Below are 16,764 nucleotides of genomic sequence, written 5' to 3' on the forward strand. Positions count from 1 at the left end.
ATCCAGTCCAACTCTCTTCACCAGGGCAAGAAAATGTAATCAGAGCCCTCCTGACAAAGAGCCATCCAGTCATAAATATAGATAGATTGATATGATTCTCTCTCTCACACACACAGATATAGTATCATAGATTTGAAAGAGACCCCTAAAGAAGGACAATGATATGTTGCATGTTCCAGAGTGGGCAAACCAGACACTCTCCACATCAACACTGACAAAGAAACAACAAGAAATACTGTTTACTCACAAGCATAAAGGAATTACATATATTAGAAGCCAACACTTTCTCATTACTTTATTTTCCAGATCACCAGACTGGGCCACAGCTATGCGTGGCAGGGGAAAGCTAGTTGTAAATAAACCTTTTATGATTTTTTAAGATTAGACTCTGCATGTTTACCTCCCAAGCTCTGAATTCTTTACAGCCACATCACACGACACTTCACACTCTGCTTGCTAATGAGCTGAATGCTCAACTTTTAGTATCCTGTTTGATTTTTGGATGCTCCGCTATATTTAGGGTAGTTTTCCCTAACAACCATGGCCTATGCAAGTAAAGGCTGATAGGAGATGCAGTCCAGCAACATCCACAGAGCTACTGGGTTTTCATCCCTTTTCTAAGAGCCTCTATTGTCTATCCCTGGTGTGGATTTTCTGGTGCCTAGAAAGGTTTGAGGAAGTGGAGAATGTTTTCTTGCACTCCGGGCACTTGTATGGCTTCTCTCCAGTGTGCGTCCGCATGTGCTTTTTGAGCCCTTGGCTCCACTGGAAACTTTGGCCACACTCAGAACATACAAAGGGCTTCTCCCCTGTGTGCGACCTTTCATGCTTAGCGAGTTGTGATCTTTGAATGAAGCCGTTGCCGCAGTACGAACACTGATACGGTTTCTCGCCTGTGTGCGTCCGTGTGTGCGCGGTTAAATGAGAGCTCGAGATGAAGCACTTGCCGCAGTCGGGACACTGGTATGGCTTCTCCCCTGTGTGTGTCCGTTTGTGTGTAGTGAGGTGGGAGCTGTATGTGAAACACTTGCCGCACTCGGAGCACTGATACGGCTTCTCGCCCGTGTGGATACGCTCATGCTTTCGGAGCTGGCAGCTAGAAATGAAGCTCTTTCCACACTCTACGCAGACGTATGGTTTCTCCCCTGTGTGGGTCCTCATGTGCGTAATAAGGTCCGATTTCTGGTTGAAGCTTTTGCTGCAGACGGCACATTTGTGGGGTCTCTCCCCAGTGTGGGTCCATTTGTGTATAACGAGGTGCCGAGTCTGGCTAAAACTCTCTCCACACTCTGCACACTTGTATGGCTTCTCTCCTTTGTGGATTCCTTCATGAATCACCAATTGCGGCCTGTACCTGAAACTCTGCCCACAATCCGAGCATTTGTACGGTTTCTCTCCCGTGTGCACTCTCCGGTGCCTCAGGAGGTTGCAGCGTGTGCCGAAGCTTTTGCCACACTCCGAACATTTGTACGGCGTCTCTCCAGTGTGGGTCCTTTCGTGGATGAGGCGGCCGATTTTATCGCTGAAGGTTTTGCCACATGTGGAGCACTTATATGGCTTCTCGCCGGTATGGAATCGCTCATGGATTATAAGCGACTCTTTCCGGGCGAAGCTCTTTCCGCAAGCAGAGCATTTGTGGGGTTTCTCTCCTGTGTGGGTTCTTTCATGGATAACCAGGTGGGCCCTGCAGTCGGATACCTTCCCACAATACTGGCATTTGTGAGGCTTATCCTTCAGCGGCATTTTCTGCTTCTTAAGCAACGTGTCACAGCTGGCCTTTTTCCATAAACTGCCGTACATCCCTTCTTCCAAGCCAGTCGTCTTCCCAAGGATATACGGTGTCTGCATGTGGCATCCTAGAACAAAAAGCAAATATGAATGGAAGAAGAGCCATCCTGGCTCAGACAAAAGCCCTATCTAGCACTTCTCTTCTCTCAGCCTGCATCTTGTTGGAAATAGAGACCTTCTACAAGCCTCCTATACTAGCTATTTGTTATGTATATAATTATGATTGCTTACTATATTGTACGTATATGATTTAGTATGCAGTTTTCCCTTAACTCTATGTTGTTTCAGATTGTGGGAGTGACTGCAGACCATGTGACCAGATCTGGGACTATTCAGAACTGAGACTCCCAATTTAGAAATCAGTTCGCATCAGAAGCAGGACCGTACAGTTTAGAAGTCAGTCAGTACAGTATGTAGTTGGTAGTGTCCGTATGCTGCAGTGTATAGTCAGTCGGTATTGAGTCAATGTTCACTACTGTGTTAGACTGAAGAGAGTGTTAATATGCAACAGAGAAGAGACTAAAACAGAATGCTTTAGGGAACTTACTGTTTAACTCTCAGCCAATAAGAAATATACCTGTATGCTGAATACATGAAGTTTGTAAGTCAATCAATTATGTGTCGTTGAAGGCTTTCATGACTGGAATCACTGGGTTGCTGTGAGTTATCCGGGCTGTATGGCCATATTCCAGAAGATGGAACAGCACGGGAAACTCACAGCAACACGCTAAATCAACTATGTTACTTTTAACGAAGACTACCTATTTTTGGTCTCTTGAGAGCATGATTTGAAAACCAATATATTTTATGGGAGAGAAGATATTTTATGGGCAACTGACATAACACTTCTGAAGATCTGCTATATATTTTGCACATTGGCATATCTTTGTTCCTAACAGTTCAGAAGATAACCAGGTATATCAGTCTAACAACAGAGAAACCTAATTTGCCTTGCATGATTACTAGTGGATATTTACCACTAAGGAGAAGATTCACTCAAACGAGTATTTAACTCTTCTTAGGAAGATCATACTTTACAAACGGCTATAATTATACCAAAAAGTATGAATGCCAATTAATCTCCAAAAGGGTCATGCTTCCAAAAGGCTATGGGTTGTTGTAGGTTTTTTCAGGCTATATGGCCATGTTCTAGAGGCATTTTCTCCTGACGTTTCGCCTGCATCTATGGCAAGCATCCTCAGCGGTAGTGAGGATGGAGATTCCTGGTTTTCCAAAAGGTTGTGGTCTCTCAAAGGTCATGCCTTCCCAAGACATCTATTATACACTGTAGAATAACTGCAGTTTGACATCACTTTCACTACCATGGCTCAATGTTATAGAACCATGGGAGTTCTAGTTTTATCTTCTTTGACAAAGATGGCTGATGCCCCACCAAACTACAACTTGCATTGCGTCATGGAAGTGTAAAACTGCATTAATTCTACAGTGATCCACTAGCTGTCTAAGGGACAGAAGGATAAAAGAGCCATGCCAACATCCAGTTCACATCAGTTGGGATCTAGTGCCTTTCAGGTATGTAGACCCAGATCATATCTAGGGCTCAGAAAATGTCATCATGGAAGATCTAAGACTGGAAGGTGTGTTCCACATGAGTTAGATAAAGGGTTCAATCTGTGATTGTAACCCAAATTTTGGGCTTCCTCACCATCACCATCCATGGGAAGATCGATCTTCACAATGTCTGAGGGATCCAGCTCTGACTTGGGAGAATCAGCACAGAAGCCATTCGAATCCTCTGGGATCTGAAGCAGAAGTAGGAGCATGTCAGACATTTAAAAATAATCTTTGCAAGCATGCGTCTACATAGTCATACATAAACAGTAACAAGGCCACATTTGCAGGCTAACCATGCATCCCACAAGACCTATTTTTGTAGTCCTCAAATGCATCCAAGGGATCAAAACATAGGAAGCACAAAGGACCATTTTTGATATATTTTAGGCCAAAAACCAGAAGTGACATCTCCACAATCATAAGTAAACAAAGGGAGCATAAAATGTGTCACAAAATGCTCCCCATGCCCCGCAAAAGGGCATTGGAAACTTTTGAGAGCAATTTTGTGTGTGTGTGTGGAAGGGGTGTAGCCCTCCCGACAGTCTCCTAAGGAGGCAATGTAGACCTTGAACCTCCCCAAAATCATCCCTTTGATCAAGCCATTTATCCAATTAAAATTGTGTGTGTGTGTGTGTATGTGTATATACACCTCCCCACCACCACCACCTTTCATCTTTCAGATATTCTGCCCTCCACATTTGCTGGGTTTAGGAGCATAGGAATCCAATGAAACTAGGGGGGAAATGCAAATAAAAAACCAGAGGGCCTCTTTCCTCCAGGATAATTCTGTGGTCAAAATAATAATAATATTTATATAATAAAACTTTATTTATATTCCGCTCTATCTCCCCAAAGGGATTCAGGATGGATTCCAAACACAAAAGGCAAACATTCAATGCCCAAATACAACAACAATACATCCATACTAACAAAATGTATACAACCCAACATATAAATATAAATTATAACTTAACAAACTAAAATTAAATAAAAAGCACAGCCTCTTATAACTGACATAAGACAAAACATCAAATGGAAAATAAGCTGGAGGCTGACCACAGAAAAATGCTGGAGCACCAACAAGTGTTCTTTCTATGAATCCTCTAGTGCAGCTCTATGGCCAGGGAAGAAAGAGCCTCACAAAAGTGAAAAATTCATGAATATAAAGAAAAACTGAAAACTCTAATTTTTTTTCAATCTGAGAGAAAACGTTTTTTGATATTTGTAGGTTCTCCAGCATAATACTATAGTAAACTTCCCACTGAAGTATTATTTTCAGCAGAGTAGCAGCAGAGGCTATAATAAATACAATAATCCATGTATGCTAATTCAATCAATGAATGTTTAACCTTCAAATGTGCATAATGACTGTACCTTGGCACTTTGGACTATTGTGGATTTGATTATTTGCGTCATTCATCAAAATGTTCTTTCTAGGACTTGCAGCCCTAAGCTATGGTCAGCCTTTGCTGGAACTGGACTACATAGTCACACGGGAGGACCTAGAGTTTCCTAGTGAGAACACCTCTCTCAGGCCCCTTCTACACAGCTGTATAAAATCCAAATTATCTGCTTTGAACTGGATTATATGTCAGTGTAGACTCAGATAATCCAGTTCAACACAGATAATGTGGATTATCTGCTTTGATAATCTGGATTGTATGGCAGTGTAGAAGGGGCCTCAGGCTGGATCTACACTGCCATATAATGCAGTTTCAGAATGCAGATTAACTCTATTGAACTGGATCCTATGGAAGTGTAGACTCCAATAAACCAAGTCAATACAGTTAATCTGCAATCTGAAACTGCCTTAGGTAGGTAAAGGTTTTCCCCTGACATTAAGTCCAGTTGTGTCCGACTCTGGGGCTTGGTGCTCATCTCTATTTCTAAACCGAAGAGCCGGCGTTGTCCGTAGACATCTCCAAGGTCATGTGGCCGGCATGACTACATGGAGCACCATTACCTTTCCGCCGGAGTGGTACCTATTGATCTACTAACATTTACATGTTTTCGAACTGCTAGGTTGGCAGAAGCTGGGGCTAACAGTGGGAGCTCATGCCGCTCCCCGGATTCGAACCTGCAACCTTTCTATCAGCAAGCTCAGCAGATCAGCGATTTAACCCGCTGCATCACCTTATATGGCAGTATAGACCCAGCCTCCAAATCTCCAGGTTCTCCAGTGCAATTCTATGATCCACTTCCAATGGAAGTTAGACAAAAAGTTGTGCTCTCTCAGGAAAAAAATGATACTGTTTTGTTGCAATTTTTTACTTTCACTGAGGTCCTGTACCCCTAATTCCAGCAAATGAGGAGGGATGACAATGTTAAACTCCATCGATCCACCCAAAGCTCTGGATGAGAATGCATGCCCTGACCTTCTCTTCCACTCTCTCTGCTCCTTGGGGCCTCCAAAGAAAATCCTCCGCAAGAGCCACTGCCTGGCTGCCACTCTCGGGGCCTCGCTCCCTGACCCAGCACCTCATCTCCAAGGGCAGGATCATGAGGAACTGCTCCAGGATCACCAGCTCCAGGATCCGCTCCTTGGTGTACTTTTCCGGATCCAGCCACTGGCGGCAAAGTTTCCCGAGTTGGCAGAAAGCTTTCCGCGGCCCGTCAGCCTCTCGGTAGCAGAACTGGCGAAAACGCTGGCACCGCATCTCCATATCGAGAGCGTCCGTGTTTGGAAGCTCTCCCTTCACTTCCACCGACAAGTCCAGACCCTTGTTGTCCTCAATAGCTTCATGGTCACCAAAGCCCAGGACAGTTTCAGTCATGGGTTTTGCACCAGGGAGATGCCAGATGGAGTCAGCAACTCCATAAATTTGCCTCCTATTCTCTTCCACCCCAAGTTGAGGAGGCTGGGAGCTTCTCCATCTCAAACATGGTGGTGATGTAGCCCTCGTCTTCTGGAATTCCTTCCCTTCATCTTCCCAAAACTGTGGCGACTTCTCTTCTGGTTCCTCCTTAATCTGAGGCGTGGCAACCTTGGTTAGAAACTCGCCAGTTGTTTCAACTTGGACAACATGAAGGTCTTTTCCAGTTGCTGTCAATCGCTCCCCTGATTTGGGTCTTGGGGAGTCCCAATCCTCCATCTTCCTTTCTTTTAACAGCTTCTGAATGAAAAAAAGAGGATTGAAATCATATATTAAGTAACTAGCTGTCCCCTGACATGCATTGCTGTGGCCCAGTCTGGTGATCTGGAAATGAAGTAATGAGAATGTGTTGGTGTCTAATATATGTAATGTCTTTATGCTTGAGGGTAAACAGTATTTCTTGTTTCTTTGTCAGTTTTGATGTGAAGATTGTCTGGTTTGCCTACTCTGGAACATGTAACATATAATTGTCCTTCTTTTGGGGTCCCTTTGAAATCTTTGATACTGCATCTGTCATATACATATATTTATGTGTGGGAATGGCTGGATGGCCCTTTGTCAGGAGGGCTTTGTTTTGTTGCCCTGGTGAAGGGAGCTGTACTGGATGGCCTTAAGGCAGCATTTCTCAACCTGGGAAGTCAATACACCAAGGGGGGGGGGTCACCAGGGGGGGTGTCAGAAGGGTCACCAAAGACCACCAGGAAACACAGTATTTCCTGTTGGTCATGGGGGTTTTGTGTGGGATGTTTGGCCCAATTCCATCGTTGGTGAGGTTTGGAATGCTCCTTGATTGTAGGTGAACTATAAATCCCAGTAACTACAACTCCCAAATGTCAAGGTCTATTTCCCCCAAACTCCATCTGTGTTTATATTTGGGCATATTGAATATTCATGCCAAATTTGGTCCAGATCCATCATTGTTTGAGTCCACAGTGCTCTCTGGATGTAGGTAAACTCAACTCCCAAACTCAAGGTCAATGCCTTCCAAACCTTTCCAGTATTTTTTGTTGGTCATGGGAGTTCTGTGTGCCAAGTTTGGTTCAATTCCATCGTTGGTGGAGTTCAGAATGCTCTTTGATTGTAGGTGAGCTATAAATCCCAGCAACTACAACTCCCAAATGACAAAATCATAATTTTTGATTGATGGTCACTCCTTGTGTAATGAGACATTTTGTTGCCAAATTTGGTAAGTATTAGCCCAGCGGTTCTTTTGTTTTTAAGCCACTCATTACGACATGAGCATTTTTATATATATAGATAGATTGAGGAAAGCAAGTCTTTAGCAAAAAAATTACTTCTGTCACTGTTCTCGCGTGCTCCTGGGTTTTTGCAAAAGACAGAGCCGGTGTCTTGGCAATGAAAATATTTAAACCCCGTTGAAGAACAGATTAGAAACTTCAGTTAGCGCTAATCTTTTGAGCGACATAATAAAGTATGGCTTTTGTCTCTACAAGGGACATGTTCCTGGGCTTACTAGGGAAACAGGGTGATGCTAGGAATTTTCTTGGTACTCCAGGGTGACTCTATGGTAACTTCCAATAGAAGCATACAATAGGGCAGACAGAGGCCCCTTCTACAATGCCATATAACCCAGGATATCAAAGCAGATAATCCACATTATCTACTTTAAACTGGATTATATGAGTCTATACTGCCATATAATCCACTTCAAAGTAGATAATCTGGATTTTACATGGCAGCATAGAAGGGGCCTGAGCTTTCCAAACATTTCATGTTGGCAACACACTTTGTACGATAGGAATCATTTCACAACACAATCATTCCAGTTTAAGATGGACACATACATAAATTACAGGAAAAAAGTGTATGGGGGATACAAGTTATCTCGTGAAAACCTTCCATATATGATTTATTCCTTATTTTACTTAAGCCCCAGAGGTGTCTTGCTACATTTGCGGAACAAACTTACACATTGCAGGCAACACTCTAACTTAAACAATTAAATTAGATTACTGCAACGCTCTCTACGTGGGGTTGTCTCTGAAGACTGCCCGGAAGCTCTAACTAGTCCAACGAGCGGCAGCCAGAATACTAACACGAGCAGGGTACAAGGAGCATACTACTCCTCTGTTGCACCAGCTCCACTGGCTGCCAATTAGCTTCCGAGCACAATTCAAAGTGCTGGTGTTAACTATAAAGCCCTAAACGACTTCGGCCCAGTTTACCTGTCCGAACGTATTCTCCCCTATGAACCATCTAGATTGTTAAGATCGTCTGGAGGAGCCCTGCTCTCGGTCCCACCGGCCTCACAGGCGCGCCTGGTGGGGACGAGGGACAGGGCCTTCTCGGTGGTGGCCCCTTGGCTCTGGAACTCTCTCCCACTGGAGATCAGAACTGCCCCTTCCATCTTAACATTCAGAAAACAGGTGAAAACTTGGCTCTGGAAATTGGCATTCGACGAGTGAGTCAATATTCTGGGATATGATGGATGATGACGAATGACGAACAACGATTTTAATGTGACGACTGACCATTGTAATTATTTGACTGCATTTTGCTATTTTAATGTTTTTAGTTTAATATGTAATATGATGTTTTTAATGACTGTTTGTGATATTACTGTTGGAAACCGGCCCGAGTCCCTTGACAGAGGTGAGAAGACCGGTATACAAAACTGCTAAATAAAATAAATAAATAAATAAAACAACTTTCAGCCAGTTTCCAATTTTCCCTTTTTGGGCAAAGTCCTGGAATGTGCAGTGGCCTCGCAACTCCAGGTGTTCTTGGAGGTAACTGATTACATGGATTGGGTGCAGTCTGGTTTTAGGCTGGGACATTGAACTGAAACAGCCTTGGTCACTTTAGTGGATGATCTACACAGGGAACTGGACAGGGGGAGTGTGTCCCTGTTGGTTCCCTTGGACTTCTCAGCAGCCTTCGATACTGTAAACTACTGAATCCATCAGGGAAGCTCGCAAGAATGGGGCATGGAGGCACTGTTTTACAGTGGCTCCAGTCTCTGAAGTTGGGGGACACCTGACCGGCCCTGCAGCCTTAATAATAATAATAATAATAATAATAATAATAATAATAATTTATTTGTACCCCACTACCATCTCCCCAAGGGACTCGGTGCAGTTTACATGAGGCCGAGCCCAAACACAACAATACAAGCAATAATAACAACAGTACAAGCAATTAAAAACACATGGACAATAAGAAACAACATTATCAATAAAACAACACATAGTTAAAAACAGTGGGAAGGCCAAATGTTAGGTTAAAATTGGAAATAATGCTGGGACATGAACAGAAGGTAATACTGGTGTTTGTGGAAGGGCATACGAGCAGACCTAAAGAAATGTGCTTTGGAGGACAAAGTGCTACGGGGTCATTATTCCGGGAAGGCACACTGGAACAGCCACGTCTTCAAGTTCCTCCTGAAGACTGCCAAAGTTGGAGCCTGTCTGATGTCTTTAGAGAGTGAGTTCCAGAGTCGAGGGGCCACCACCGAAAAGGCCCTCTCTCTCGTCCCCACCAATCGCGCCTGCGAAGCTGGTGGGATCGAGAGCAGGGCCTCCCCGGATGATCAAAGGGATCATGTGGGTTCATATACAGAGATGCGATCACGCATGTAGGCGGGTCCCAAACCGTTCAGGGCTTTGTAGGTTAGAACCTGCACCTTGAATTGGGTCCGGTAGATGAATGACAGCCAGTGGAGCTCCTTGAACAGGAGGGATGACCTCTCTCTGAAAGGAGCACCAGTTAACAACCTGGCTGCCGCCCGCTGGATCATCTGAAATTTCCGGGCCGTTTTCAAGGGCAGCCCCACGTAGAGTGCATTGCAGTAATCCAATCTAGAGGTCATTGTCCTGTGGGGTCAGCAGGGTCCAGTATTGTCCCCCATGTCATTTAACATCTACATGAAACTACTGGGGGAGATCATCCGAGTACGCAGATGACCTCTAACTCTATCACTCATTTCCATCTACTGCTAAGGAGACTGTTTAGGTCCTGAACCAGTGCTTGGCAGCTGTGATGATCTGGATGAGGGTGAACAAATTGAAATTGAATCCAGACAAGACAGAGGTCCTTCTGGTCAGTTGTAAGGCCAAACAAGGTATAGAGTTATAGCCTGTGCTGGATGAGGTTACACTCCCCTGAAGAAACAGGTCCACAGCTTGGGAGTTCTGGACTTATTGCTGAGCCTGGAACCCCAGTGGTTTTGCACAATTAAGACTTGGACACCAGTTGTGCCCGTACCCTGGGAAGTCAGACTTGGCTAGTGGTCCACGCTCTTGTTACATCGAGAATAGACTACTGTAACGAGTTCTACACTTATTGCTGAGCCTAGAACCCTAGCAGTTTTGCACAATTAAGACTTGGGCACCAGTTGTGCCCGTACCCTGGGAAGTCAGACTTGGCTAGTGGTCCACGCTCTTGTTATATCGAGAATAGACTACTGTAACGAGTTCTACGCGGGCTTGCCTTTGAAGACTGTTCAAAGCTTCAAATGGTTCAATGGGCAACAGCCAGATTCCTCACTGGAGTGGAGTACAGGAAGCACACAACTCCTCTGTTACATCAGCTCCATTGGCTGCCAGTCTGCCACTGAGCACAATTCAAAGTGCTGCCTTTAGCCTATAAAGCTCTAAATGGTTTTGGCCCAGCTTACCTGTCTGAACCTATCTCCCAGTATGATCCATCTCAGAGGCTAAGATTGTCTTGGGAGGCCCTGCTCTTGGTCCCACCTCCTTCGCAAGCGCGACTGGTAGGTACCAGAGACAGGGCCTTCTCAGTGGTGGCCCCTCGGCTGTAGAACTCCTTCCCCAGTGATATTAGAGCAGCTCCCTCCCTCCTGAACTTCAGGAGGAAAAAGTAAACACATTGCTGTGGGATCAAGCCTTGGAACAATAATTCAGTGCAATAAGTGAATACAGAAGAAGTGCAATTACGACTGAAACGGCTCCTGGACTACGATTTTGGATTGTGTGGTTTTATTGTTTAGATGTTTGTAATTTGTTGGTGTTAAGGTATATGCATTTTTTATATGTCTGTTTATGCAGCACTGAATCGTTGCCCACTTGTAAGCCGTGCTGAGTCCCCTTAGGGGGTGAGAAGAGCGGGGTATAAATTTGGTAAGTAAATAAATACATACATTTGCAAAGTTACATGTCTCAGGATTCCTTAGCCTTGAGACAAGGCAATCCAAGTAGGGCCAGATGCACTCTAAGCTTGACTGCATTCATTCTAGCATTGAGCTTTGGGATGGGGGGCTTCCTATTGAAGCCTCGTATAATCCCCCCTCCCCAATATTGCCCTTGACTCACCCTTTGGCTGCCTTGGAGGGGGACAAAGGGACCACCCGAGGCAGCCAGCCAGAGGAAGAGAGAGGGAAGGTGGGTCAAGAAAGGGACCTCAGAGAGGGCTGTCCTCCATGTGTTGCTGCAGAGGCTCCTGCTTGTCTAGGAGAGAGAAAGAGACTCTGTGCCTTTAACCCTTTTGGGTTTCAGAAGAGCTGGAAAGGTGGGAGAAAGCAGGAAAGGTTTGGAAAGTGCAGGCTCTGGGCTGCTGCATGGCTTTGAAATGTATGAATCATAGAATCAAAGAGTTGGAAGAGACCTCATGGGCCATCCAGTCCAACCCCCTGCCAAGAAGCAGGAATATTGCATTCAAATCACCCCTGACAGATGGCCATCCAGCTTCTGTTTAAAAGCTTCCATAGAAGGAGCCTCCACCACACTCCGGGGCAGAGAGTTCCACTGCTGAACGGCTCTCACAGTCAGGGAGTTCTCCCTCATGTTCAGATGGAATCTCCTCTCTTGTAGTTTGAAGCCATTGTTCCACGTCCTAGTCTCCAGGGAAGCAGAAAACAAGCTTGCTCCCTCCTCCCTGTGGCTTCCTCTCACATAATTATACATGGCTATCATATCTCCTCTCAGCCTTCTCTTCTTCAGGCTAAAACATGGCATTGTCCATAGACACCTCCAAGGTCATGTGGCCAGCAGCATGACTATATGGAGCGCCATTACCTTCTTGCAGAAGCGGTACCTATTGATCTACTAGTATTTGCATGTTTTCGAACTGCTATGCTGGCAGAAGCTGGGGTAGCAGCGGGAGCTCACCCCAGTCTCTGGATGTGAACTGCCAACCTTTAGGTCAGCAAGTTCAGCAGCTCAGTGGTTTAAGCCACTGTGAAACTGTGGTTAAAATTCAAAGAAAATAATGATGATAATAATAATAATAAGATCTCAACATGAAGTTCAAAGGATGAAAGATGCTGTGGGTGAATCTACCGTGTAAAAACATGATAAACAACCCCTATGAGGAGTGGCTTAAGGAGCTGGGCAGAAGAGAAGGCTGAGAGGAGATATGATAGCCATGTATAAATATGTGAGAGGAAGCCACAGGGAGGAGGGAGCAAGCTTGTTTTCTGCTTCCTTGGAGACTAGGACGCGGAACAATGGCTTCAAACTACAAGAGAGGAGATTCCATCTGAACATGAGGAAGAATTTCCCGACTGTGAGAGCTGTTCAGCAGTGGAACTCTCTGCGCCGGAGTGTGGTGGAGGCTCCTTCTTTGGAAGCTTTTAAACAGAGGCTGGATGGCCATCTGTCAGGGGTGATTTGAATGCAATATTCCTGCTTCTTGGAAGGGGGTTGGACTGGATGGCCCATGAGGTCTCTTCCAACTCTTTGATTCTATGTTTCCATGAGGGTGTCTATGGACAACTCAGGCTCCCCGACTTGGAAATGGAGATGAGAACTGCCTCCAGCAGCCAGAGATGAAAGGGGAAGCCTTTGCCTTTGCCTGTATATTTGTTTCATGACATCAAGGCACTGGATGTTTGCCTGTGCTTGTGTTTGTATATAATAGTTGTGATCTGTGAGTCCCCTCAGGGAGAGAGGTTGGAATATAAATTAAGTGTTGTTGTTGTTTGCACACACCATCAAGTTTTTAAATTTTATTATTCAATTATTTACACACACACACACACACATATTGACAGTCAAATCTTTTCCATCCCTTCCTCACTGTATTACATGATACAGATGGTCACAGATACATTATACTTTTTAAAAATACAGTATATGTGGGGAATATGCTCCTAAACGAACCACATAAAACCTATTAAAATGAATGACTTCTGCTGATAATGACCATAGTCATCCTGGAAAAACTTAGAGGACAATTTGCTGAGTCCTTCAGCAAAAGCATATCATATAATCACCTGTAGAACATTAAAATATTCCTATAGAAGGCAGTGATTAGGAGTTTCCAGGTAAATGCAAGTAGGTGAAACTGTGGATACTGGTCCTGCAGATACAGGGCCTTTACTATATACATAGTATATTGGAGCCCCTGGTGGTGCAATGGATTAAATCGCTGAGCTGCTGAACTTGCTGACCAAAAGATCACAGGTTCGAATCCAGAGAGTGGAGTAAGTTCCCACTGTCAGCCCCAGCTTCTGCCAGCCAAGCAGTTTGAAAACATTCAAATGTGAGAAGATCAACAGGTACTGCTCCGGCGAGATGGTAATGGTGCTCCATGCAGTCATACCAGCCACATGACCTTCGAAGTGTCTACGGACAACACCGGCTTATCGGCTTAGAAATGGAGATGAGCACCAACCCCCAGAGTCGGACACAACTGGACTTAATGTCAGGGGAAAACCATCTCTGCCTATGAACCCACCAGGAGTTTGAGATCTTCCGGGGAGACCCTGCTCTCGATCCCGCCTGCTTCTCAAGCTCGGCTGGCGGGGACGAGAGATAGGGCCTTCTCGGTGGTGGCTCCTCGGCTGTGGAACGCCCTTCCTACGGACATTAGACTAGCACCATCTCTAATGGTATTCCGCAAAAAGGTGAAGACCTGGATGTTTGTGCAGGCGTTTGAGTAATTTAGTACAATCTGGTAATGGAACATAGGAATGGAACAATGGACGACGAACCTGGACTACGCTTGGATGATGAGAAGATTGGGTACGGTTGTTTTTTGTAATAATTGTGCATTGTAATTGCTTATTGGTAATTTATGGATAATGTGTTAAGTCAATTGTTATATGTTGCATGGAACCACTGCTGTTTCTACTGTTTTTACTGTTTGTGAACCGCCGTGAGTCGCCTTCGGGCTTGAGATACAGCGGTATATAAGCAAAGTAAATAAATAAATTTACGTTCACTAGTACGTTGGAGCATGCAAATAAAGTGTGTGTGTGTGTGTGTGTGTGTGTGTGTGTTTCAACCGTAAAATAAGATGCATGAAACTGATTGGTCGGGCAATGCCCGTGGTGATGGCTGAGCCTGGGACTTTTGGTTACTGCTACATTTTTGTTCAGGCTTGAGCTATGCAGGAGCAGAGAGAGAAGCAGAGAGAAAGAGATTTTGGAGTGTGCACTTGCTTCATGAACTGGTGGAGGAAGATTCTCCACATGGACAAAGAAATACCATTTTAAATCTCCCTAAAAGGCCATTATGTCAGTTGATGCAACTGATCATATTGCACATATATTGTACTGAACTAAGAAGAGTAAACTACTTGTTCTTTACTGTTCACCTGCATGGCATATTTTCTTTCTCCGGCAAGGCTGATCAAACGTGAACTACACATGGTTTATTTTACATTATGCCACATATTATTCAAGGTACAGCTGTTCAGAAAATAGCTTGGTCAAAATGGTCGTTTAAGCCCAAAATATGCATGTGTAAAATAATCCATCAACCAGACTCCCAGTTTCTTCAACTTCATCTTCAATTTCTTCTTTTCGTAATCCATATTAATTTTTCTGGTAAGTGCTGGAAACCTAGAGATTATTTTGTGACCAAGTCTCTTACCCATCTCTGCATTGGGATTTATAACTAAATAGGAGGCAATTTGACCAAAAAAGGGCACTCTTCCATAAACATTAGTGAGCTGGATCTAAAGCTTGAGGTGTCCGCGTTCCCGTATTACGGTTTCTAATCGTAATGCAATCTTGTTCCTTCACATCCTACTTACTGTCTTGTCTCCTTAGCTTTTCCAGCCTGGCTTCTTCTTTTAATTCCTTGACAATTTTCCGCAAGGCATTTTGTGCACTTGCCTGATTTATCTCTTCCCTCCATGCTGTAGATTTAATACGGTCTGGAAAATTTGCTGCCAGCTTGCAACCTATTTCAATCAGCTTGTCTTTATAACCCATCATGGGATTTGATCTTCTTCCAGATGATTATTTTAAAATGGAAGCGCCATTTATATGCAAATCCAGCTTTTCTTTAATGCGTCTGTAAAAGTATTCCATATTTTCTTTTGCTGCAGAATTTATGGTGTGAGATCTTCAAATACTTCATTCCCACTCGCACACATACGAGTTGGGAGAGACCACAAGGGCCATCCAGTCAACCCCATTTATTTATTATTCATTTATTTAGAACTTTTATATACCGGTCTTCTCACCTCCGACGAGGGACTCAGGGCGGTTTACAACAGAGGAGTTCATACACAATAGTTAAAAAACATCACATCCTATAAAATTCTTAACACATTAAAATGCAATCATATAGTTACATAAGGCCAAGTTGTCCAAATAAAATCACAATCCATCACCATCCGTCCATGTGATCAAGGGTTATTGACTCACTCATCAAATGCCAGGATCCAGAGCCAGGTTTTCACCAACTTTCTAAAGGTCAGGAGGGAAGGGGCAGTTCTAATCTCCAATGGGAGAGAGTTCCAGAGCCGAGGGACCACCACCAAGAAGGCCCTGTCCCTCGTCCCCACCAGACGTGATTGCGAGGGTGATGGGACCGAGAGCAGGACCCCTCCAGATCTTAGCAACCTTGATGGTTCATAGGGGAGAATCCCGATAGGTAAACTGGGCCGGAGTCATTTAGGGATTTATAGGTCAACACCAGCACTTTGAATTGTGCTCGGAAGCTAACTGGCAGCCAGTGGAGCTGGCGCAACAGAGGAGTAGTATGCTCCCTGTACCCCGCTCCTGTTAGTAATCTGGCTGCCACTCGTTGGACTAATTGCAGCTTCCGGGCAGTCTTCAGAGGCAACCCCACGTAGAGAGCTTTGCAGTAGTCTATACAGGATGTAACCAAAGCGTGGACCACTGTGACCAAGTCAGACCATGCAGGAAGACACAACCTATGCACCCCCGATAGATGGCCATCCAGCCTCTGTTTAAAAACCTCCAGAGAATGAGATTCCACCCCCTGTCATAGGTATCAGAGAATCATAGATTTGGAAGAGACCTCATGGGCATCCAGTCCAACTTCATGCCAAAAAGCAGAAAAATCACATTCAAAGCACCCGACAGATGGCCATCCAGACTCTGTTTCAAAGCCTTCAAAGAAGGAGCCTCCACCACACTCCAGGGGAGAGAGTTCCACTGCTGAACAGCTCTCACAGTCAGGAGGTTCTTCCTCATGTTCAGGTGGAATCTCCTTTCCTGTAGTTTGAAGCCATTGTTCCACTGCGTCCTAGTCTCCAGGGCAGCAGAAAATAAGCCTGCTTCCTCCTCCCTATGACTTCCCCTCACATCTTGATACATGGCCCTCATTGTGTCTCCTCTCAGCCTTCTCTT

At 44.6% G+C, this 16,764-nt stretch overlaps 1 protein-coding gene across 1 annotated transcript in view; it reads right to left on the bottom strand.

The window, feature by feature from the left end:
- Positions 1-224: 224 nt before the first annotated feature.
- LOC132765952 (zinc finger protein 850-like) overlaps positions 225-16,764 on the bottom strand; it is a 28,970-nt gene continuing 12,430 nt past the window's right edge. The window contains exons 7-9 of the mRNA XM_067464743.1: positions 5,739-6,476; positions 3,455-3,551; positions 225-1,856 (exon numbers count right to left, since the gene is read on the bottom strand). Coding sequence (XP_067320844.1) covers positions 628-1,856; positions 3,455-3,551; positions 5,739-6,476 — 2,064 coding nt within the window. The 3' untranslated portion in view covers positions 225-627. The remainder of the gene's footprint in view (positions 1,857-3,454; positions 3,552-5,738; positions 6,477-16,764) is intronic.

The sequence above is a fragment of the Anolis sagrei genome, chromosome 2 (genome assembly GCF_037176765.1).
Source record: "Anolis sagrei isolate rAnoSag1 chromosome 2, rAnoSag1.mat, whole genome shotgun sequence".
Classification (NCBI taxonomy): Eukaryota; Metazoa; Chordata; class Lepidosauria; order Squamata; family Dactyloidae; genus Anolis; species Anolis sagrei.